Source organism: Crotalus tigris, unplaced genomic scaffold (genome assembly GCF_016545835.1).
Source record: "Crotalus tigris isolate CLP2741 ecotype Arizona unplaced genomic scaffold, ASM1654583v1 scf7180000018184.2832721, whole genome shotgun sequence".
In the NCBI taxonomy this organism is placed as follows: Eukaryota; Metazoa; Chordata; class Lepidosauria; order Squamata; family Viperidae; genus Crotalus; species Crotalus tigris.
Window position 1 is genome coordinate 2,237,801 of NW_024096871.1, and position 24,508 is coordinate 2,262,308.

Genomic DNA, 24,508 nt, shown 5'->3' on the forward strand with positions numbered 1-24,508 from the left:
TAGGGTAGGCAGGGAGGGAGGGAAGGGCAAAGAAAGTAAATCAAACCTGATTGACAGGGAGCATAGTAACCCTGCCCCTACTCCACAGAGGGCAGATCCCCACCATCTCCAGCCCGGCAGGGGTCTTCCTGCTGCAACGTTGCAGACAAAGGAGGGCTCTGGTGAGGAGGAGGTAGAGGAATAGGGTTTAAGCAAGCTTAGCAACTGGAGTGGGGATCCCCAAAAAAACAAGCGTTCTTCGTGAGTAACCTCCCAGCACAATAGAAATTACCAAAACCTGCTGAATCCACCCAGCAAACAGGTGGGGGGAATAAAAAACAAACAGAAAACCTCACACAGGAGGAAGAGTGTGGCCAGGCGGGCAGATGAGTGTCTTGCTCAGCTCTAGCTTGGGGGCAAAAGGGGGCAGCTTCGCCCCTCCAAAACACTGCCCTCTCACGAAAGCAGGATGAAAACTCTGAAAAAAGGAAAAAAGGCTAAAACAGAAGAGTGTCTCTTCTGAACAAGAAAAAAAAAGATCACATCTGTATCCAACTCATGGGGGTGGAGTGGAGGATTTTAATTTTTTGCCTTGTTTTGCTCTTTTAAAAAGACCGTCCCCCATCCAGAAGCCACGGGCCATCACTATTTGCTTGTGCACCCCCCCCCCCAGATTTAAAGCCCCTTTTTCCCTTTCTTTGAAACAAACAACCCTCCCCCAAATCCTCCCTTCTGAATTACAAGAAAGTCAAGTTTTTTTTTTATTTTGTGGCCTTTACATATTTAAACTGCTAGAAGGAAGTGGGGAAGCAAACTATTACAAGACACTGCGGTTTGCTAAGCTTGCTTAAATCTTCTTCCTCCACTTCCTCATCAGAGCCCCCCTTTGTCTGCAACGGTGTAGTAGAAAAACCTCCATCAGGTTGGGGATGATGGGGATCTGTCCTCTGTGGAGTAGGGGCAGGGTTATTATACTCCCTGTCAATCAGGTTTGATTTACTTTCTTTGCCTTTCCCCATGCTTGTAGCTGCCTCTGAGCCCCTCATTCTTGGGAGTTAACACTGCCAGCATCTCTTTCTCCTGAGCCCCTTGTGCTGGGTAACTGTTGCCACCTAAGAGCTGTTCTAAGATTAGGGAATCTTTGGGGGGGGGATAGCCAACTAGACCTGGACACACACCCCATGCTCCATGCCCCCACTTCAATGGCAGAAGCTGCACCCCCCCCCCAAAGCCCTGCAATCACCTATCAGCTTCTGAGATAGGAGAGAAGGGGATAGAACAGTGCAAAGATCCATGTCAGAGAAACAGGCACACGTTTCCCATTAAAAGTGTACTAAGTGGGTGTACAGATAGTCATCAACCTACAACCACAACTGAGCCCCAAATTTATGTTGCTAAGTGAGAAATTTGTTTTGTCCCATTTTATGACTTTTCTTGCCACATTTGTTAAGTGAATCACTGTAGTAGTTACACAGTAACTTAAGTTCTTAAGTGAATCTGGTTTCTCCATTGACTTTGTTTGTCAGAAGGTTGCAAAAGGAGATCACGTGATCCCAGGACTTTATAACCATCATAAATATGAATCGGTTACCAAGCATCTGAATGTAAATCATGTGATCTTGGGGATGCTGCAATGGTTGTAAGTGTGAAAAATGGTCATAAATCACTTTTTCAGTGCCATTGTAACTTCGAACAATCACTAAGCAAACTGTTGTAAATTGAGGACTACCTGTATTTTATCACTTTTTTCCTTTTTTTTTGGTCATCAAGTTTTTGACACCTTGCTAGGCGACTAGTGGTACTCGAATATTGGTAAAAATGGTACAATTGGTGAAAAGGTTGAAAAGTGGTACAATTGGTGAAAAGGTTGAAAAGCCCTGCTTTAACCACTATACCACTTGGGCTGTTCAGTTCAACTGTAGACATGAAATAATGGGAAATCTATTAGGATTTTAAGAATAAAATATATTTTGTTTTAGAAATAGCTTCTACATCATTTGCAATAAAGCACAAAGATTTCTGACTCCATTTGTTTAACTATATTCTCAACTAAATATACCACTAGAGTCAATTCAGTTATCATATCTGTGCTGCAAATTAAAAAAGGCAGCAAAATTACAGAAATTTTTGTATTAAAAAGAAGCAAGAGTTTTTGTATTAAAAAGAAGCAAGAGTGACTAAGAATGGAATTTTTTTGTGGAATGACCCTAAAATTATAAATTATGGGCCCAAAAGCAGGTGATAGAGCGAAACGAACCTCCAAGCTGCACCTCACGGAAGGAATCCAGCCGGCACAAGACTGACCACGAAGCCCTAAGAACCTCACGCCAAACAGCTAATAGGTGTGCTAGATCTACGCGCCAAACAGCTGACAAGCGCGACTTTGGAAAATGGTCTTGAGACTGACTGCTTTATGCCTTTAAGAGCTTCTTAAGCACGCTATGCGCACATGCCTCACTACAACTGTTATTTAACTGTTATGTAAATTTATGCACATACTCCCCCCTTCTCATTTAGCCCTTTGCTCTGATGATGTTAACAGATTGTTAACGAAAGCTCAGCAATTAATTAAAAAAGCCTTTTATTTTATACCCCAGAGCTCTTTATTTTTATCTGATTGACAATATATATATATATATATATATATATATATATATATATATATATATATATTCAATAATGATGGTTAAAATGCGACTCCCGGGCATAATTATAAATGGAATGAATAAAGCGCGTTCACCAGGAGAGTTTAAAGTTAAAATACTTTAATTAAAGTATTTTACTATATTAAAAGGTTGCCAAGCTTTCGTTGGGAAAACTCCCCAACATCTTCAGGGCTGAGAGACCGTTTCTAACAAGGTGGTTCAAACGGGTTCCATAGACGTCTGCGCTTGGTTCCTAGACTGTGCCAGCATTCCCTGCTGAACAGCTGATAGGTGGGAGGGGGAATCGGAGTAAAGATTGCTGCTCGAAGCACGAAGCTGAAAACACCAGCCTGAAGATGACGAATGGGACTTCGTCGAAACGTCGCCAAGACACTTCCAATTTTACGCGGGAGAAAACCCGAACAACCAAAGACCCATATATATATATATATATATATATATATATATATTAAAAATTAACCTAAAAATTGAGGAACGTAGTCTCCTGGGTGTATACATATTCAAAAGATAAAAACAAGCACCAGGAGATAAAACAATTAAATGTTTAATAAATAGATAACCTAGCTTTCAATGGCTGTATTGCTGCCATCATCGTCAGGGTGTTAAAAGCCAGAGGGTGGGGGAGCTAGTTTATAAGCACAAACGCGGCTGCACACGGCTCATAGACCTCGTTATGGGGCCCGGTCGATTGATCCTCTCATCACTCATGTCAGAAGTATTTCTGAGTTCTAAGTTCTTGCAGCTGATTACTTCTCTGTTGCGTGCGGCTCCTAGGCTGGGAGGCGAGCATTCCATGTCATTTCGCACCAGAGTAACCTGTGTAACTGCAGACCGATCCTGCGATGAAATCGCCGGAGCCAAAGAAAGCTAGATCTGCTTTTTAAAAAACTTTTAAATGTTTTATATTTAAACTTTTAACGTTTTATAAAAACTCTTCCTGGTGCTCACGTTTTATTTCCTAGTATGTATACACCCAGAAATCATTCTTTTATCTTTAGTATTATATATATATATATATATATATATATATATATATATATATATATATGTAGTTCTTTGGTTGTTCGGGTTTTCTCCCGTGTAAAATTGGAAGTGTCTTGGCGACGTTTCGACGAAGTCCCATTCGTCATCTTCAGGCTGGTGTTTTCAGCTTCGTGCTTCGAGCAGCAATGTGTATATATATATATATATATATATATATATATATATATATATATATATATATATTCTAAAATTTGGATTCCTAGCAAAGAATTAAGGGAGAACTGGAATAGCTATTTCGAACTCTTTAGTTCTTTTCAACCAGACATACCTTTCTGAGATTCGAACCTGGGCTGTCTGCAAGGCAAAAGATTTCTCTCTCCCATATTTGGGTCAACAGGGTGTAACATACAGCATTCTAGATAACTCCTCCCCTGTTTCTTCCCTCCCTAACACAGCTGTCAAAAGTGAGAAAGAGCCTGTGGTTTAATACAGCTGCCTAACATGCAGACAGCCCAGGTTCGAATCTCAGAAGGGTATGTCTGGCTGAAAAGAACTAAAGAGTTCGAAATAGCTATTCCAGTTCTCCCTTAATTCTTTGCTAGCAATCCAAATTTTAGAAATGTATATGATGTCACAGTTGTGACTGCTGCCTGTGGATGGCTCTAGTTTGAGCTGATACAAGGCAAAAGATTTCTCTCTCCCATATTTGGGCAACAGGGTGTAACATACAGCATTCTAGATAACTCCTCCCCTGTTTCTTCCCCCCCCAACACAGCTGGCAAAAGTGAGACAGAACCTGTGGCCTAGAGGTTAATACAGCTGCCTAACATGCAGACAGCCCAGGTTTGAATCTCAGAAGGGTATGTCTGGTTGAAAAGAGCTAAAGATTGCTAGCAATCTAAATTTTAGAAATATATATACTTAACAAATAATAAGGAATAGGAAAAAAAAGTGGTATGAAAATAGATAAACACTAATAGGTAGTAGGGAACTCTTCCATTTAGCGTATTACATTTAATAGATGCTAATGCAGAAGGTCTGAACCCGAGAACTATAGAAAAAAATTGCATTTTTAGGCTATCACTTTGGGATTATCCTAGAAATAATCCATAGAATACTGATATGAATTTCCTGGATTAATTGTGCTTCCTCCTCCCATCTGGGAAATGCAGTATATGGAAACTTATCGAAAGCACGTAGTTATACTGACAATCATGTTTGCTTGATGAGATTGAAAACCTTGAGAGCAGAGCTCTATTAGCTAAACTCCATAAGCAAGAAATAATTCAATAAAAACAATTAATATTCAATGAAATTCACTGAAAATATATTTATCTATTGAATTAACTACAAGGAAATGAATAGTCTTATTTCTTTTCCTAGATTTTTGACCTAAACAGATTCAGGTAGATAATGTTTTAATGTTTCTGGAGCTATCATTTTGAAGTGAACACCCACAACACACTAAATGGCAAATTCTATTGCCAAATTAGTTTTTATGTTTAATTGCTAGTGTTCTTTAGTTCTCTACATCCAAACAGAGACAGATTTCATTCCTGAAAAATTCCTACAGATCTTGTGGGGGAAAGAAGTTGAAAAATCTATATTATAGAAGAATGTTTTTAGAGATAAATAGCTATGTCTATATCTGGAACACTGCTTAGTTGCTTCTATATATGTTTTGAATTGTTTGCTAAACATATTCTAGTTATGCGTCACTATCTAAAATTACAGGGGAAGCCCTGATTGCACTGAGCAATTCTTTTGATGGTAAGTTATTCCATGACCTTGTTTCTTCATTTAAGAATAGCACAATTATAAAACATTTTTGCTCAAATAACTGAAGTTTCTATGCTGAATTATTAGTCTACTTCTACTGCCAAAGTGGAAAGTATTCTGTAAAGGATGCTTAAAGAAAAATTTTCACCATTTCATTATTTTACATTTCAGAGCTCTGCATCATAAATCATAACCATATAATTTCAAATAGCAAGGCATTCAGTGACCTATATCAAGCAGACTCAGGTTTGCATTAACTAAGTAATGGAGCAATGTAAGCGCTGATAATGCATTGTTCATATTGTATGTTTTCAGAACCAAAACTTGATATTCCCTTACAAATTTGAAATGTGTCATGATATAATTAATTGGTTGAAAGGCTCAATCCAATCAAAACGGAACTTTTAAAAAATCTAATAGACTGGATGGCTGAACACGTAATTTTTTTCCTATTTATTTCAAGCAGTAGATTCTAAGTGCAATGTATTTCGATCCCAATGACTGAAACTGAAATTCTACATCCATTTACCCAATATAAATACCACTGGACATATCAATGGACATACGGATGAATAAATACATAAGGGGTTATTGTTTTGTTGTTTTAAAATAATGTCCCATCTGATTCAAGTTCAACTTCTGTTAGTATTATTTTATTTTATTTTATTATTTTTTTATTTTAGATGATTTTCTATTGGTATATTTTGGAATTATTATTATTGTGTTTATTTCTTATTCAAATATACAACCAAAGAATTTCATGGTGGTCTCCTATCCTGCTACCATTCAAGCATGATCCTGCTTAGTTTTCTGAAATTGTCTCAGATTCATGCTTAAATAATTTCATTAGTAATAACTTAGTTTGATTTTTAAATAATGCATTCTATTTCATATAGTAAATGAAGTTCAGTATCCTGATATAAGAAGTAACAGTGGCTGCTGCACTAGCAATTGTTATGATTAGATTTTAGTAAGAGATTATTATACTAGTGTAAATGTCTATAATTTCAGTTTCCCAGACATTTCTCATTTATTTTTTCCAACTGTTATTTGTTATGTCTGTAAAGAAAGTCTTAACATTTATGCAACAAATAGTCAGAAGCTTTTCAAAAACAATCAACACCACAAACTATACCTGTAGTTAAGTTTCCTACTTCGATCCTTAAAAAAACTATATAGATGAATGTATTTAAAACCAAGCATTTACATATACTGCTATTCCTAGGTATGCTAGATATGATTAATTATAACTGAATTATAGGACATATTGGTGCTACATGACAAGCATATCTTTAGACCCTAACAGTCTTCTGACTTACTAAATAAAAAAATATGGGGGAAAATATCAATTCAGAAATATCTCAGTAGCTATTTCCACTTCGGTGGGAATATACCAATATTTATTGTAGTCTTTACATAAAAGTGATAGGGTAAGAATTATCCCATTATGATTTTACCATGTCAGAAATTCAATAAGTAAATTGGCAGAGAATTAAATACTTTCATTTGTTTTCTAATCCATGTGCAGGTCTTTCTATCTTGTTTTTTTAATGCCAAGCATATATCTTTCTGTGACTCTTTGCGCCACTTGTAGCTTTTGTATCAATTGTATACAATATCATCAAGAGAGTAAAAGAATTGGAATGGAAATGGGCTGGTCACATAGCAAGAAGAACTGATGGCAGGTGGACCAAGGCAGTCATAGAATGGATCCCACTTGATAAAAAGCATCCACAAAAGAGGCCTAAAACAAGATGGATCGATGACATCCGCAAGTATTGTGGGCCCAATTGGCAAAAGAAAGGCTCAGGACCATATTGGTTAGAAACGTGGAAGAGGCCTTCATCTGGCAGTGGATAAACAATGGCTAAAATGATGATCATGCACACACACACGTATATAATTTCTTTTTCATTTGTATATTTTTGTACATTTCTGAAGAAAACTTTCTTCTTAACCTTAGCATCCTCACTAACCTCAGCTCTCCTCTCCAAAAGTTTTTGTTCCTGATAATTGCCTTTCTGCGTTGAAGCTTTTTACTGCACAATCATTTTATGTCTGTAGATATTTACTAAGTATTCTGTATAGCTACATTGGCATTTTGGGAAGGGGGAAGCCAAGAGGAATTCTCTATTTTCTTCTTATTTAAATTGATTGTAATTATATCTTTAGTATTACCTTATTTTGGAACCTAAAATGAGTCTCTTTGACATTAGTTTTCATGCCCTGGAATCTTATATATCATTATTTAGGTTTATTAAAATTGAGTTTTTCTTAAGATAGTGTTTGACTATGTTCATTTTTTTTCTTTTTGCTTCTCTTAAAATGAAACTTCCTGAATTATATAGATAGCTTTCACAATGTTTCCGCTATTTCTACTTCTTTAACAAGAATTGATTTGTATGAAATCAAGAATACCTGGTTGCCTGATACATTCCTCTATTCTCCAGAGAAGAAAATTGTCAGCAAGACAAGTCATACATTTTCTGGAAGTACCACAACTGGCAGAGTATGTCAGGCTAATTAAAGTCTCCCATCACTGCATTTTTATGTCTGTTTAAAATATCAGCAATTGGTTTTTGGAAGGCAATATTCACACCTTAGTCTTGTTTTTGCAATAATATTTATTGTATTTCTTTTTCTCTTATTTTAAATCAGATGTTTTTCTATTGCAATGCCAAGTTCATTCTTTTGGAATTCTGAGCTGGAATGTACATTTTTTAAGATCCAGTGCAAATGCTCCCCTCTTTCTATCAAATTGTTCAGTTGTACAATTGTACAGTTTAGATTATTAGATTGCTTCCATGAAAGTGAATATACCGGATCTCTATTATACCCATTATGTTTAGTCTTTCTGGAGGCTCAGTTTTAGGTGACATAAAAGCATATCTTAGAGTATGATCAGAATCAAGTCCTAACTGTTAACATCCCTTGTACAAGATATATTAATGAGACACTCCAGCCCCTAATTCACAGGGTTAGAAATTCTCCATCAGAATTCTACATGGATTAGACAATGTAGATAATCTAAAGTGTGCTGGAGGTTCCTGGTATTGAAGGAATAGGAAACACTCTCATATCTATGAGCCGAGATGGCACAGCAGTTAGGGTGCAGTACTGCAGGCCACTTTAGCTGACTGTTCAGCAGGTCAGCGGTTCAAATCTCACCGGCTCAAGGTTGACTCAGCCTTCCATCCTTCCGGGGTAGGTAAAATGAGGACCCAAATTGTTGGGGGCAATGTAAATATATATATACATTGCTTATTGGTGTACACTGCTTAGAGAGTGCTCGCACTTAAAGCAGTATATAAGTCTCATAAATAAATAAATAAATAAATAAATATCACCATAAATTTCTTCTCTATCGAGAGCTATCCCCAACTCTGTTTTGTTAACAAGGCTGGTTGTTGCTGCATTAACAGTTTACTACAAAGCAAGTTAAGGTGAAGTGATTAATGCATTGCCCTGCCAACAGGAAAAATACCCTCAAATCATTCTAACAAGGGTGATGCTGGGGCTGGCAGTTGAAATGATTTTTGACTTATGACTAGAGCAGTGGATTTAGCCTTTGAAAAACCTTATCTTCAAGGTGGATGGGTGTTTCCTATTCCTTCAATACCAGGAACCTCCAGCACACTTTAGATTATCTACATTGTCTAATCCATGTAGAATTCTGATGGAGAATTTCTAACCCTGTGAATTAGGGGCTGGAGTGTCTCATTAATATATCTTGTACAAGGGATGTTAACAGTTAGGACTTGATTCTGATCATACTCTAAGATGCCCTCTACGTGAGTGAAATGGGAGAGCTCTCATTTCAATCACTACCCTTCCTCCAACGCAATGTGTCAGCATCTCTGTTGGTAGATCAAGTGTTTAGGAACTAATGTTGGTTGAAATAGGAAGATTCTCCCTACAGATCAGTTGGAGCCTTTTTTCACTGAACTGATATTTCTGCCTCCTTTTGATCAGCTAAAAAGTGGCCACTCATTGGTCCAGTACTTTGACTTATTCTTTAAGCACCGCTACAAGCTTGCATTTATTGCAGGCAGAAATAGAAGCATATTACAAGCACTGCAATTGTTATTGCAAATAGTCCATTCATTTTCACTTTTGCTTTTTAGAGCACTTTTATTTCTTCTTACTTGTTTTTCAGGTTTTCAAGTTAGCTAAGTACAAATTCTTGACTGAAGGGAAAACAGATACAAATATTTCCCTTAAATTCCTTTGGCAAAGTCCCATTAGCTTCCCTTATTCATTAACAAATGTACTGTTTAAAATGTGGCTGCTGTATATTCTTTTTACAGACTCTGCTTACTCAGGAAGCATTCAATCATCCAGACTAGGCAATCATCAGCTCTAAGAAAAAACCCTTTACAATGAGCAATTATTTAGGATGTTACCTTTCCATTCCTCATAGGTTTCTCTGATACAATCAGTTTTGCAGATGTTTTGCATTTTTTTCAGTTTCACAACTACCACAGCAAATAGATCAAGAAGGCTGATAATGAGATTGGATTTGTCCTCTTTGATTAATGTATTCAAGCATTTTAATAAGTAACACTATGTTTTAATTATTTTTTAAGGAAGCAAGGCTATCTCAGTTGGTTAATACCAAATTAACATTGGTGCATACTTTAATTTTATTGGGAAAATTCTTTACTTTTACATTATGAATTTTATAAATGCAGAAGATTCTCTTTAGTTTGCTCCAGTAGATAAATCTTTTGGATAAGGTCCATATTTATAGATGATATAAAATAGACGTATATTTTATGCCAAATTTTTTAAGCTTGAAATCCATGTGCAGATGCTTAAGAATACTTATCACAATATTTTCCAATATATTCTATTCCTATCAAGACTCAAGCATTTATCTGAACTTGGAGATGTGGGAAAAGACACACATAAACAAAAAAAAAATCAGAGGTTCAGTAAGAACGGCATGGAGATGATAGATTCCAGCATGTCTCTGGATCCTCTCAACACAAGGCAGCTACTGCTACTGAAGGCTTTGCAAGATTTCACTGAAAAAAATTAAGGATGCCCAGGAGATTACTCTGTTGGGTAAACCATAAGAAGCTTGTCCAGACAATTCCAGGAGGACCTCAAAGTAGTCTCATTGAAACCTCAAGTGGCTGCAGTTGCTTTTCATCTAGGATAAGTGGATCATGCTTTGCCTGAGTGAGAATGGTCTTCTCTGGACTGTTAGGAGGCACACAAAAAGCAGAGATGAGGCAAAGATTTGTAATAACATAAATTATATTACAACAAAGTGGACACAAAATGCATTTAGTGAAAACTGCCCCTTTGGGTAGGCTTAACAAATCAAGAAAGATTAAATGTCCCAATCTCCGTTAAAAAAAAAACATTTGTTTGAAAATATTTCCCTACATTATCTAGTAAAATCATTATAGTACTCTTGATATTCTTGACCATTCAGAACAACAACAACGAAAATTGTCCTTTCTTATTCTAGGAGATGATAAGTTTTAAGTATCTTTTGGTCTATTTTTTTAAGCTACAGCATGTATTTTATATAGAAAACTGAAGGGTTGCTTCTTCCTTTTTACTGTAAGGATGGAAGAAGCTATGAATCAATACCTTCAACCATTGTTAAGTCTTCTTGGCTGAGATTATCTCCCACAGGGGCATATTACCTGGCTATTTCTTGTCAAGTTAGGCTCCACTTACAGAAATGCACAGAAGTTATAGATATACTGGAAAAGAACTACCTATATGTATTTTTAATACTGCTAATAGCAACAACCTTGATCTCATAATCTAACCTGAGCTATACTCTATATCAGCAACTGTTTCTTTGGAGAGTGCTTTATCATGTTTGAGGGACAAGAAGATTAAACAGTCAAGCACCTTTTTTATTTCAGTTTTAATTGGAAAGCACATTCTGCACAGGATACACAGAAGAGTATCCTACAGGTAACTACTGAAAGGGGAATAATAATACTTATTAAAAAATTTCTTAGTTGCTGGGGAGAGTATATGAGGCAGACTGATTATCTTCATTCTTCAACTATTCATGGATGAGGTTTCTTATTAAGAAGGAAACTTGGTTGATTGAAAAAAATCAGACTCTATAGTGAATGCCTTTGGACTGAATGTCTTAGGATAAGTTTATATTGATAAAGAGAATATTAAGGTGCAGAACTCAATGGATAAGTGTTATATATGTCTGAATATTGTGCACATGTGCATATGTGTGTGTAGGCATGAATGCACACACATACACACACAAAATAGCAGGTGAATATGGAATTAAACTGAATGAAAAAATTTAATGGCAGATAATCAGGAACAACTGGAAGGGGAATGTTAATGAAATAATGTAAACTACCATGGGTCTAACATCCAAATGTAAGTGACAACAAAACAACAATAACAATAAACAACAAGCTGGGGAAATATTTTTGAAATGTGGATGCTCGTAATCAAAGAAAATTCAATCCAGTTGGGTCTGGAATTCTTTGGACAGATTTTGGCACTTATAGAGAAGTAACTTTCTCTCTTCCCAGTTAGAGCAGGTAAGGAAATGCATGGGAGAACTAAAGTGGAAGGAAGTATCTTGGAAGGTGAGATGTTAGTGAAAAACAAGAGCCCTTTTCTCCCCACCCCCTGGCAATTTTTGTGAGTATATATTGCCACCTGTTGGGGAAACAAAAGGTTTTTTATTTATTCAGAAAATATATATGACCACCATCTGGCAAACATAACTGAGTGGCTAATAACCAGTTTACAAAAACTAAATTATAAAAGCACACTATAACTAAGCAAAGATTCAGTTAAAAATAATTCAAAACAAGTTGTCATGTAACAAACACTACCAAACATATTTTGGATTCCTCTAATATTTAAACATTAATGCCTAGGGGAAAAGCTGGGTCTTAATTGTCTTCCAAAAGACCAAGAGGGATGCTTTCCATAGGGCAGATAAGAAAAGTTACAGCCAAAAGTTACTTGGTCCTGCAGGATGATAATGCTTAATAGATGGGAGCATGTTCACCATATAAGATTTGGTTGGGTGAAGTCTTTCGGAATAGGTGGTCCTGCAAGTAACTTGTGTCCATGCTCTGTAGGGCTTTAAAACTAATTACCAACATTTTGAATTGCAGCTTGGAGCATATTGGAAACCACTGCAACTCAACAGACAAACTATAGAGTGTTCAACACTTCATGCAATGTTGCATTCTGGATTAGTTGAAGCTTCCAAGTGTTTTTCCAGACAGTACAAGGCAGCAGTCCAATCAAAAAGGCACTGAGATGTGAGACAACTGGTGCATAAAACAAATTTATGCAAAGGTCCCCTGCCCATGGCCACAGAAGTCTAGGAGGACCACCAGATTGCATGCCAACTCTGAGTGAGAGAATGATGTCTCATTTTTATATGTGTACATTCCTTCTAGTCTGGGGTGCTACCTGTAGTTTTCTTGGCAAGATTTTTCAGAATTGGTTTGGCGTTGCCTGCTTCCTAGGGCTGAGAGCAGTGGTGGCCTGAATGCTAAAAGTAAAGGTGGGGTGGAGTAAGCCACCTGAGGAAGAGGCAGAGGTACTGCAGGGTGGTCTATTTCACGTACCACCACCCAGGAAGAAAACTTCTCAAGTGGCCCTGAGGATCCTTGGTCACCAGGGTTACACCCGCTTGCACAAAGCAGCAGTCTTTGTGGGCTGCCTCTGTCCCAGCTGGGAAAGGGAGAAAGGTGGCTTACCAAAACTTCCTTCACCTCCTTGGGTGTCCTTAAGTCTTCCTTCCTTCCTTCCTTCCTTCCTTCCTTCCTTCCTTCCTTCCTTCCTTCCTTCCTTCCTTCCTTCCTTCCTCTGTGCAGTGATTGCTGGTCCACACTTTCTTGCACACTGCATCAGCCTGCATGTACTTCTCTGTTCTGGAAATGGCAGCCCTGTTTTCTGCCACTTTTTTCCCGGCAGAAGGGAGGAAAGGAAGGAAGGAAGCTCCGGGAAAACTATGCCAGCTAGAGCTGGGCCAGGCTCCCCTTCCCCAATAGTTCTGCATAACCCTTGAGAAATGGATCTGCTTCCCACAGAGTTGGCCTGATCAACTGCTCAAGGGCTTTGTTGGACCATCGGGAAAGGGAAGCCTGGCCTTCCTTGCCCTGCTCCAGCTGGCATAGCTTTCCCAGAGCCTCCCTTCTGCTGGGAGAAAAGTGGCAGAAAATGGGGCTGCCATTTCCAAAATAGAGAAGGGAGACGTGGGCCAATGCAGGGTGGCAAGAAAGTGCAGCAAGAAAGTGCAGTATCAGCAATGGAGGGAGGGATACCCAGGGCTGGCAGAGGGAGGCAGCAAGGGAGGCTTGCACCCCCAGTCATGGCGCAAGCCACAGGAGAGTTGGCGGAGTCGAAAGAACTGGTGGGGACCAAAGAAAGCCCCTCCAGTGGCAGATATGGCTGTTGCGCAGCGGTGGAAGAACTTTTCGCCATCACTCCTCCTGGCTCTGAAACAGTGGAGGGGACTGGATAAGGCCCATCCTCCATAACATGGCAGTCCGGTTCAGGAGGAGAGTGAAAGGGAAGAGATAGGTGGGAAGCTGATGTGATCAAAGGCACCGTGTCTCCATTTGGTTTCCATCACTCCTCTCTTGGATTTTTGGGGAGGTTTTTTTTTTTTCCCGCCTAGAAGGAAGTTGAACAAAAACCAGCTGGAAAACACAGATTTATCATAACTAGTTTGCTGAACTCAACAAAAAATTAGGTATCGGTTCTACCAAACCGATGCGAACTGGCTGAATCCCACCACTGGTTGAGATTATGACTGGCTTAAAGTCACCTAGTTGACTGTGTCTAAGACAAGATCAGAACTCATGTCTCATGGTTTCTGCACTGACACCTTAACCTCAGCACAAAACTGATTCTGTGTCAAAAATTGGCTTTCTATCGAAAGTTAAAGTTATAAAATGACCAGCCTAGGGGACCCAAAATCTCTACTCAAAAGTGGAGCTGAAGATATTGAAAGGAAAAGTCAAAGGTTTTACCAGAGAAAAACCTTTCTCTGCTTGACTGAGAGAAATTTATAAAAACCCTTCTTAATTCTAAATTAAAAAACAGGTAGGATTAGGAACAGAATAATGCATGCATCCAGATATCACATCATAATGTGTATGCTTAGAAGCACTTTAGACTGAAGACTGAATTCAGAAGGAAAATTGCTCTCACTCTGCAGTCTGAAAAGTAAAGAGCTTTTAAGAGCTGTATGGTTGAAGCTTGAGAAAAGGGAGCAACTTAACAGTAAAATGCATCAAAATTAATCATGCTTGCCAAGTGGTTCTAGGAAAACAAAACTGTTTTTTCTGTGCCTACATTATTATGTTGCTTAATACAAGGATGAAAAAAAAATCCTTTATATTGAATTGTTTATGAAATCTTATGAATCTATAGGAAGCCCCAGTCACAGGCAGCATACAAATAATAGAAAGAAAAAGAAAGTAAGTAGTGGGATGTGATCTGCTTTACAGCTTTCTCTTCAATCTACATTTCTGATATTTGAAAAAGGGGGAAATATATGAATATTAAATGATAAACTACTGAGGAAAGCTTTATGATAAGTGTTTTGAAAGTAGTACCTGTAATTTTTTTAAAATAACCATTAATGAAGCTGTGCCTTCTACTTAATAAAGATATGGATTTTTTTAATCAGCGTATTCTACTGTTTGCTTTATGTCCTGTGGTTTCTTTACATTCTCTTGTAATAAACTGATTTTGATCTTCATGTTTCTTAATTACAGTAATTAGCCCCAGTCAGACCCTCCATTGAAAAAAAATGTTAAAATAAGAATTTTTAGAAATTGTTTATTTTTGTGGGCAATCCTATAATTACTTACCTAGAAACTAATTAGATTTATATTATGTTTAAATAAATATAGAGAGAATTATATGGTCAGTTAGTTTAGTTTCATTCTTTTATCTTTTTTTTTTACAATTCAAGACTTCTTTCTGTGCTTTTGTACTTGTGATTTTTTTTTTTAAAAAAAAATTCATTGCAGATTATGTTGTCTATATGGTCTGGATATAATAATGCTAATAAACAGAGGTCTTGTTGTATGGAAATTAAATGCTACAATTTAATAAAAATATTTATACTGTATCATTCATTTTATTTACTTATAACAATTTTATTATAATTATAATAAAGAAAGAAAGAAAGAAAGAAAGAAAGAAAGAAAGAAAGAAAGAAAGAAATAAAAATGTGCAAAGGAAAAATATCTTAAAGAATAGAAAGAAGAGGGTAATAATAATAATAATTAAAAAAAGAAATGATATCCAACTTTCATCATAAGCAATATAAACAATTTTAAACATTTGTTCCTTTTTCTCTTCCTCTTAATTTACTTCTTCATCCCATTTCCCATTTCTTATCTATAAACAAGTCCATAAAGATTTGTCATTTCAAGCCTGGTCTCAGCAAAACATTATTAAAGGTTTAAAGGTTTTCCCTGTCCAGTCATGATCAAGCCAAGGAGGTAGTGCTCATCTCCGATTCTCAGTTCAGGGAACCTTTTGTTATCTGACAGACATTTGTGGCAAGCATGAAAATACAGAATGCAGTGATCTTTCCAGTTAAAATGGTATCTATTTATCTACTTGCATTTGCATGCTTTCGAATAGCTAGATTGGCAGGAGCCCATTAAAGGTTGCCAAAAATAACATTTTAACCTTAATAAAAAAAAACAAAGTTTGCATTTCTTCCTTTTATTCTAACAAACTTAAAATCTATTCAGATAACGACGTAGAACTTTTCTTTTCATCTCTTTTTTATCCTTCCTCATAAGATTTTATCCCCTTTGTAAACCCAATATAAAAGAATTATCTAGGTTACTCTTTGGTTTATTATTTGTAGTTCCCTTTTGATTTTTAAAGCATAAATCAATTTCCTTTGTATATCTAATTAAACATTTTTTTCATGTCATTCTTGTAGCATGTCATATGTAGATCAGCTTTTGATGCCATCTTTATCTTGTCAGATAAAACTTGTTCTTTTTCTGCCATTTCTTCCAAAACATATTTAGGACACAGTCTACCCATAGAAGCATTGCTACTGACATTGTTGATGTGATTCCATTTTTCAAAAATATTCTTCAGTATTTCCAATGTTATAATATTTTGTTTCATTCTATAGCTGTTAATCCAGTTTATTTATTCTTTTCTTTAATTAATTCTTTCTAGTGTCCAATTTGAAATTGTTTAACTCTTTTATGTTCAGAATAAAAGGGTTCCTTATAATTAATTCCAAAATCTTATTTCAGATTTATCTGGATTCTCAATCTGTTTGTAAATTTCTAAAAACAAGGTCTCAGTTAGCTTCTTGCTCTTTATTTCAATTTTTAAGTTCTTAAGTTTATAGTTTATTTTTTTTATAGTTTATTCAGACTGTAGTTTGAACAGGAGAGCTATTCCCTCATATCCCTATGCTCAAAATCCTTTAGAACTGTTGTCCTCATGAGCAGCAACTATCTGATATCCCCTAATTGTTGCAGCATATGCACTGTTTTGATTCCCCCTCTAATGCACTTATAATTGCTAAGTATATTCTTATGTCTCACAGATTCTTCAGTACAGATATGGGCTAGAAAAAAATAGGAGTAGGACTGCAAATATATTTCATAGTCTCATAGAACACGAGACTAAATCTAGATATTATTGTGTGTACATTTGATTGACCCTTAAACTGTACCTCTGTGCTAATGTTTTAGAGAATAAATCTCTCTGAACTCAGTGGAACATATTGCCAAGTAAACATTCATGAAAGCCAACTACAAAGCCATCTTCTGAATCTACATGAATGCATTAGAATCCAAGAAAGGTAGAAAAATAAAAGCTTTGTTACCTAGACCAGTGATTCTCAACCTGTGGGTCGGGACCCCGTTTGAGGTCGAATGACCATTTCACGGGGGTCACCAAACAACACAGTCTGCCATTTTTTTTTTCTTCTTTTCCTTAGCTGTGCTACTCCCTTTTATTCTATTGGCTTTTGAAAGCCAATAGAACAGACTCTCTTGAATAGAATCTAATTCTATTGGCTTTCAAAAGCCAATAGGAATTGTCCAGCAGTGTCTGCCCTGCTGAGCCCGCCAAAAGTCCCATTCTGCAAACAGTGCTGCAAGTTGTCTGCAGTGAAGGCGAGCTGTCTGGAAGTTTCCACCCCTCCCTGCTGAGCAACTACTAAAAATGTAAGTAAAAGAGGGCCAGGGGTGGAAGGTAGGAGGCCAGCGGGCGCAGGGAGGATTGCTACCACACATGGGGCCCGGCGGGTGCCTTACCTCCCTTGGGCTGGGCCAGCTAGTAGCCTAGCCGGTGGTCGGCCTGCGCCATCTCTGCCACTTGCCAGCTACGCCTCGGCCGGCACAGGGGGCAGCATCACACATGCGCAGCACTCCTGGGCAGGGAAAGTCCTCGACTTACAACCGGTTGGGTAGTCCTCAACTTACGACCGGTTGGGGGTCACGGCATTAAAAAGGTTGAGAACCACTGACCTAGACTAAGAGAAATTAAAAAGACTATGAACAGATATTCAAAAATATATAATGTATTCTTATCATTTATTTGTATTAGGATGTTATCTGTTGACAATTATTGTCCATGCTTTGATTTTGGGATATATAATTTCAGATATAAATTTAATAAATAAATAATATTCCCTTCTCAAAGAAAATATACAATTTCATTCTTTCAAATTTAGTAAAGCTTTGAGTAGCAGACTTGGTTTAGCAGACTTCAGACTGAATACACAAAATCAGCTGGAAAAGAATTTTATCAAATTTCAAACAATAGCAAACATTAGTCTGGACAAAGTCATTTTTCTTCTTAAAATAGGTTTCATTATTATCAATATATTTTCATATTCATATGAATATTTTTGGCACTCCAAAAATCCCATTTGCCATTTGGTTTTAACAAACAAACAATTTACTATTAAATCAAGATTCAATTATACATTAAATTAAGACACTGTGAGAAGGGCTTCATACTTTATATATGTTTTGCTATCTTTCTTATTTAGGCATAGTTTTACCATTGCTCAGAGTCTGTGGAAGATAAGCAGTTATGAAATTTGACAGAGATAGAGAGAGATAGAGACATAGAGACAGAGACAGAGACAGAGATAGGGGTAGAGGGAGGGAGGGAGGGAGAGAGAGAGAGAGAGACAGAGAGAGAGAGAGAGAGAAGGTAGGACAAGAAACAATGGATGGAAACTAATAAAGGAGAGAAGCAACCTAGAAACTAAGGAAACTCTGACCCTAAGGAAAAATTTTCTAACAATGAGAACAATGAATCAGCAAACTTGCCTCCAGAAAGTATAGGTACTCCAACACTGAAGCTTTTAAGAAGAGATTGCACAACCATTTGTCTGAAATGGTGTAGAGTTTCCTGCTTGAGCAGGGGGTTGGACTCTCAATCTCTCTCTCTCTCTCTCTCTCTCTCTCTCTCTCTCTCTCTCTCTCTCTCTCTCTCTCTCTCTCTCTCTCTCTCTCTCTCTCTCTCTCTCTCACCCCCCCCCGTGTGTGTGTGTCTCTGTGTGTGTCTCTGTGTGAATCCTGGCACTGCAAATGGATTGATGATAATTTGAGAAAATTATGAGAAAATGAAAAAATAGGACTGATGATAATTTGTAACAATGAAAATGTACACTGTATATGCTCAGTAGCTCTACAGTTAAAGTCTGAGTTTTGTGTACCTATTTATCCAAAATGTAACAAAACGTTTATTGTTGTAGTGCTATGGTCGAGGTGAGAAGTGACCCTTTGGTAGAGTTTTATGCCATTGGTATCAAAATAAAATAGTTGGTCTTTGGGTTCTAAACAACCAAATTTGGCTCGGGTGTACAATATTAAGAATCAGAATAGATCTCAAAGGGACCTTGAGGGTCTTCTAATCTAACACCCTGCTCAAGCAGGAGAGCCCATACCATTTCAGATAGATGGCTCTCCAGTGATGAAACACCTATGTACAACTTCTGAAGGAAAAGCAGTTCCACTGGTTAATTGTCTTCACTGTTAGGAAAGTTTCTTCTTAGTTCCAGGTTGCTTGTCTCCTTGATTAGTTTCCATCCATTCTTTCTTGTCATGCCTTCTAGTACTTAAATCTATTGTCAGCTTCAGAAAGAAAATATTTTCCATGATCTTCACAAAATATGTTTCTCCCACAAATAAAAACGATGGAAAAATCTATATCAGTATAATATAGTCATGGGGGGGGAGGCAACATTTTATTAATGTGGTTTTTTTTTTCAACGTATTTGCCACCAAATTCTTTCCTGTTTTCCAGGTTCTTGTATTACCTGTCTAGGGGCAACTAATAAGGGAACTATCAGCAAAGGCATAACGATGGTCTATTCCTAGACAATTTAATTAAATACAGTTATATCTATGGGCCTACAATATGTACTCCATTGTATTGTGAATTGTTAACTATAATAAATGTAAATAAAAGAGTAGCGGCGGTGGGGGAGGACATGTTTCGCCTACACGCTCCCTCTCCTAGTGCTTTCGTTCCTCTACCAAAGAGGCTTTAACGCCCTCCATTTCTCCCTCCCGCCAAAACGCATTTCTTTCTCTGGTTGCAGCCAACGAGTATCTCGGCAAAGCAGCGGCCGCCGGAGAGTCTGATCCCAAGAGCTAGGGGTACTCAGGGCAAAGCGGGGGCGAGGTAGGGGGCGGTGGCTAGTTTGAGCGCGCGCGCAAGCGTGTTCCCGGCATTGGTAAGCCGGGCGCTTTCTCGACTAGGCTAAAGTCGGCAGGAGCGACAGCAGCGAAAGTAGCATCCATTCCCGATGCCGGAAAGTCCACGGTGCTCCTCCTCCTCCTCTGCCCTCCTCCGAAAACCCATTCTTTCCAGGCAAACTTTGATGGAGAATTTCATACCGTGCTGGAAAAATGCCTGTTATGAAAGGATTATTGGCACCTCAAAATACCTTCTTGGACACAATCGCGACTAGGTTTGACGGCACACGTAAGTCTCGCCCAGGCAAGCCTTATCTCCTCGTAGTCAGAGGCGGAGAGCTTCTCGTGGTACAGGAACAGAACTATCCTTCTGCGTCTAGCCCAGAGTCCAGCTGTGGTTTGGAAAAGAGATCCATGGAATAATCGGGAAATAGCTTGGATCAAACTTTACTATTTATTTGTAAGGGGTCTCTTATTATCTTCATTCTCTTTGCGTGCTTAGAAACGTTGGCATACACAAAAGAAACTATGATCCAAGCTAGGTTCCTTCCCCGTTTCCCCTAACCTCCCGTAACCCACCTGAGCGCCGGTTTTAGATACAGCGTGTTTAATCTGCCTCTAAGTATGGTGTATTGGGCATAGGAGAGGGACAAACGAGCACATTTGAATTGCGGATTTGATTTTTTTTTTAAAAAAAAAAAATCTCTTAAAAGATTAATTCTTAGAAACTAGGTTTTATATTGGCTAGACAGCTGTTGTCGGAGATCTGAATGAAGTCTATATCCGTCTGCTTAATGAATGGGTTTATTAGGGCAGTGGAGAAGGGGGGGGGAAGAGAATGGCAAACGTTCAGGACCCTGGATAGTTCCAGGCATCATCACCCATATTCTAAATCTAAATCTTTGTCAATCTTTGCATCTGCTTTTAATATTTTAGCTGTTCTTAGAGTTTTTGTTAACGAGCTACAAAGACATTTTCCTTCCATTCTGAACACACATATGCTGGTTCAGTTAATCTCTATTCAATGGCTTTCTTCTGATAAATTGTATTTACATGAAAGAGATATGCTTACTTATGTATGTCTGACTAATTGGACACATGCACAAGCATACATGCATATCCACGGACAACATTTTTAAGGTTTTGTATATATATTTTGCTATCAACCTTGATATTTTGGATGTAGCTATTTAAATAATCAATAACAATACACACATACTATTGTTAATTTCATGTTTGCTTCTTAGAACAATTGTTATTAATGACTACCATTATTAAAAATGCTACATTTTTGGTGGAAGGGTGAATGACTATTGTGTTGGAGTCAGCATTCCTAGTCAATAGATGATGCTGATACTGATTCTTTTTTGAGTTTTAATATGTTAATTGCTGTCCTAAGAGACTGAAATCAGTAAAAATGAATTGTGTTTTTTACTAATTTTGGGACAGTAAAATTCAATTAAAACTTTAGGCTTTTATTTTGGCATAAAATAATCACTTTGTTGAATCTGTATCTCAGTCATCATTTTAATTTAAGAGATTACAAAGTATACCCAAGTAATCCAACTGGAAACTAATCCATACAGATAAAATCTTGCAGGATTTGACAGACTAGTGAAGCATCATCTATATAGTTAATATTCATGTATTTTTGTTTACCACAAAAATAAAAATAAATGCTACACACCAAGTCATATTTACTTGTATATGTACATTAAAGTAACATGCCCACATTTAGTTGTGTAGAACTATTCAAAGAACCTTGATTCTGAAGAACTGAATGCTACATCACAGGTAATTTGAAGAACAATATCTCTACAGTGCTGCTAAATATAACCTAAGTTACTTGACTATGGGATAGACTGCCTGTTTTTGTTTCTATGTGACTTGTAAATATTAGTATTGAGGGTGGAGCATTATTCAATCAAAAACACTTTTTACGTATTTCAGTGGAGAAAATTTAAAAACATAATCAATATCATAATGAACATCAGTGTGAAATATATATTTTGAAAATCAAAAATTTGTTTCAGGACAAATTTCAGTTCTTCATTGATAATAATATTGTGATGCTGTAAGTACTAAATGCAGATTATATAGTAAAAACATTGGCTATAATTAATGGAACTTCTTTTAATTTAAACCTTTGAAAGGATATATTATGTTGTCATCAGTAAGACTTTAATCCAGCAATACATCTACAATCCAATGGAGAATTAATTCTAATTCTGGGCAGTGGTGTAGGAAACAATTCGTGGTAATGTGGTGATTTATACAGCACTATCATTAAAGTATAAATATCCAGAAGGGGAGAGAAATCAATGATATAAAAAACATTTTCACCTTTTTTAACCAGCATAAATTTCTCTCATCAGAACTTGAGTCAAATCCCTTAAATTTAATAGAAATGGTGTAGACAGCAGCAGAGTCTAATAAATGAAATGTAACACTCATCCATAGAAAAATGGTAATTTATTAGATGAGATGAAAGATCTTCTCCCCCAAAGACCATTTGAAAGGCAGGCCACACTGATGATAGCCCCTACAACAGTTTGTAGGTTTTATTGATATCTAATATTCTCAGAAGGAATACCATGGTGTGCAGAAATTTGAGATTCATATAAAACTTCGGTGACAGTTGTGGTCTCAAATTTTCAGTTTGGTTTCATTTGCAGTAATGTGCTACATGTAATGCCATAGTAGAATTTTATTATACTAATTATTCATTTTAATTATGCTGTTCAATTGTTTGCTATTGTGACCATTTGGAGTGGAATACTGAAAAATACCAATAAACAGTATTAATTGTATAAATAAATAGTAGTTTGATTATGAACCTGCTTTTTCATATGGATTGATGTCATATCCAATATTACCTCTGGAGCAGCCAAAGAGCCATATAGTTCCTTGAAAACAATAGCTGCCATGTGTTTGAATTCAATCTGTTTTGTTCCATCCATGTTCCTGCAGCTTCCAGATATTGGGGCAAATAGATCTTTCCTGGATCTATCTCCTCACACACCCAACTATATGAAGAAGCTAGAAGGGCATGAATTTAAGTCATAGGCTCATGCTAATCCAGAGATGAACTGAATCCCAGTTCATATTACAAGAGAATGCCCCAGTGGTTACCACCTTATATTGAGCCTAAGAGATGCCACATTTCAAGTACATTTGAGTGTATTCATCAGTGATATGTTGTACAAATACATCATTTGCAATGCATGGCAAATCTTCCCCTTCATCATCTCTGATAGAATTAATATGATGTAAACTAGTAAAGAAAACACAGAAGAAAAAAAGAAAAGTAAATGAGTTTTGAAATAAATTTCAGATTGCACTAGGACGATTGAATGAAAGAGATTTAAGATAATTACTAAAATCCAAGAAATCTAAACAGATTAACAAAATCACAAGGAAGGTCTTTTAGTCTAACCCCCTGCTCAAGCAGAGACCCTATACCATTCTAGATAAATGGCTGTCCAGTCTTTCTTTAAAAGCCTCCAGTGATGGAGCACACGCAACTTCTGAAGGCAAGTCGTTAATTGTTCTCATTGCTCTCACTGTTAGGAAATTTCTCCTTAGTTCTAAGTTGCTTAGAACTAAGGAGAAATTGATTAGTTTCCATCCATTGTCTCTTGTCTTGCGTTCTGGTGCTTTGGAGAGTAGTTGACCCCCTCTTCTTTGTGGTAGCCTCTCAAATGTTGAAACACTGCTATCATGTCACTCCTAGTCCTTCTTTTCACCAGGCTAGACATACCCTGTCCCTGCAACCATTCTTCATATGTTTTAGCCTCTAATCATCTTTGTTGCTCTTTTCTGCACTCTTTCCAGAATCTCAACATCTTTTTTATAATATGATGACCAAAACTGGATGCAGTATTCTAAGTGTGATCTTAGCAAGGCTTTAAAAAGTGGTACTAGTACTTCAGGCGATCTTGATTCTATCCCTCTGTTAATGCAGTCTAGAATTACAGCAGCTTTTTTGGCTGCTGCTATTGAGCCAGGTTTTGCCTACTCTGTACCTGTACATTTGGTTTTTCTTTCCTAAGTGTAAATCCTTACTTTGCTCTACACTGAATTTCATTTTTTTAGATAGGGTACAGTAGTCAAGCTGTCGAGATCCAACTTGAGCCTATCTTCTGGGGTATTGGCTATTCCTGCCAGCTTGATATCATCTGCAAATTTGATGAGTTCCTTTCTATTCTCTCATCTAAGTTGCTTATGAAGATGTTGAAGAATACTGGGCTTAAAACAGAGCCTTGGGGTACCCCACTACTTACATCACTTCATATAGAAGTAATTCCATTAAGGAACTACTTCCACATATTGAGTGTGCTTTGTCAGCTAGTTATAAGTCCATCTGGCAATAATGCTATCTATCCCATATTTTTTTAGCTTACCAAGAGGTAGGTT

At 37.1% G+C, this 24,508-nt stretch overlaps 1 protein-coding gene across 1 annotated transcript in view; it reads left to right on the forward strand.

Annotated features, from left to right (window-relative positions):
- Positions 1-20,211: 20,211 nt before the first annotated feature.
- The window catches only part of KCNH8 (potassium voltage-gated channel subfamily H member 8), a 198,674-nt gene continuing 194,377 nt past the window's right edge, over positions 20,212-24,508 (forward strand). The window contains exon 1 of the mRNA XM_039348858.1: positions 20,212-20,381. Coding sequence (XP_039204792.1) covers positions 20,306-20,381 — 76 coding nt within the window. The 5' untranslated portion in view covers positions 20,212-20,305. The remainder of the gene's footprint in view (positions 20,382-24,508) is intronic.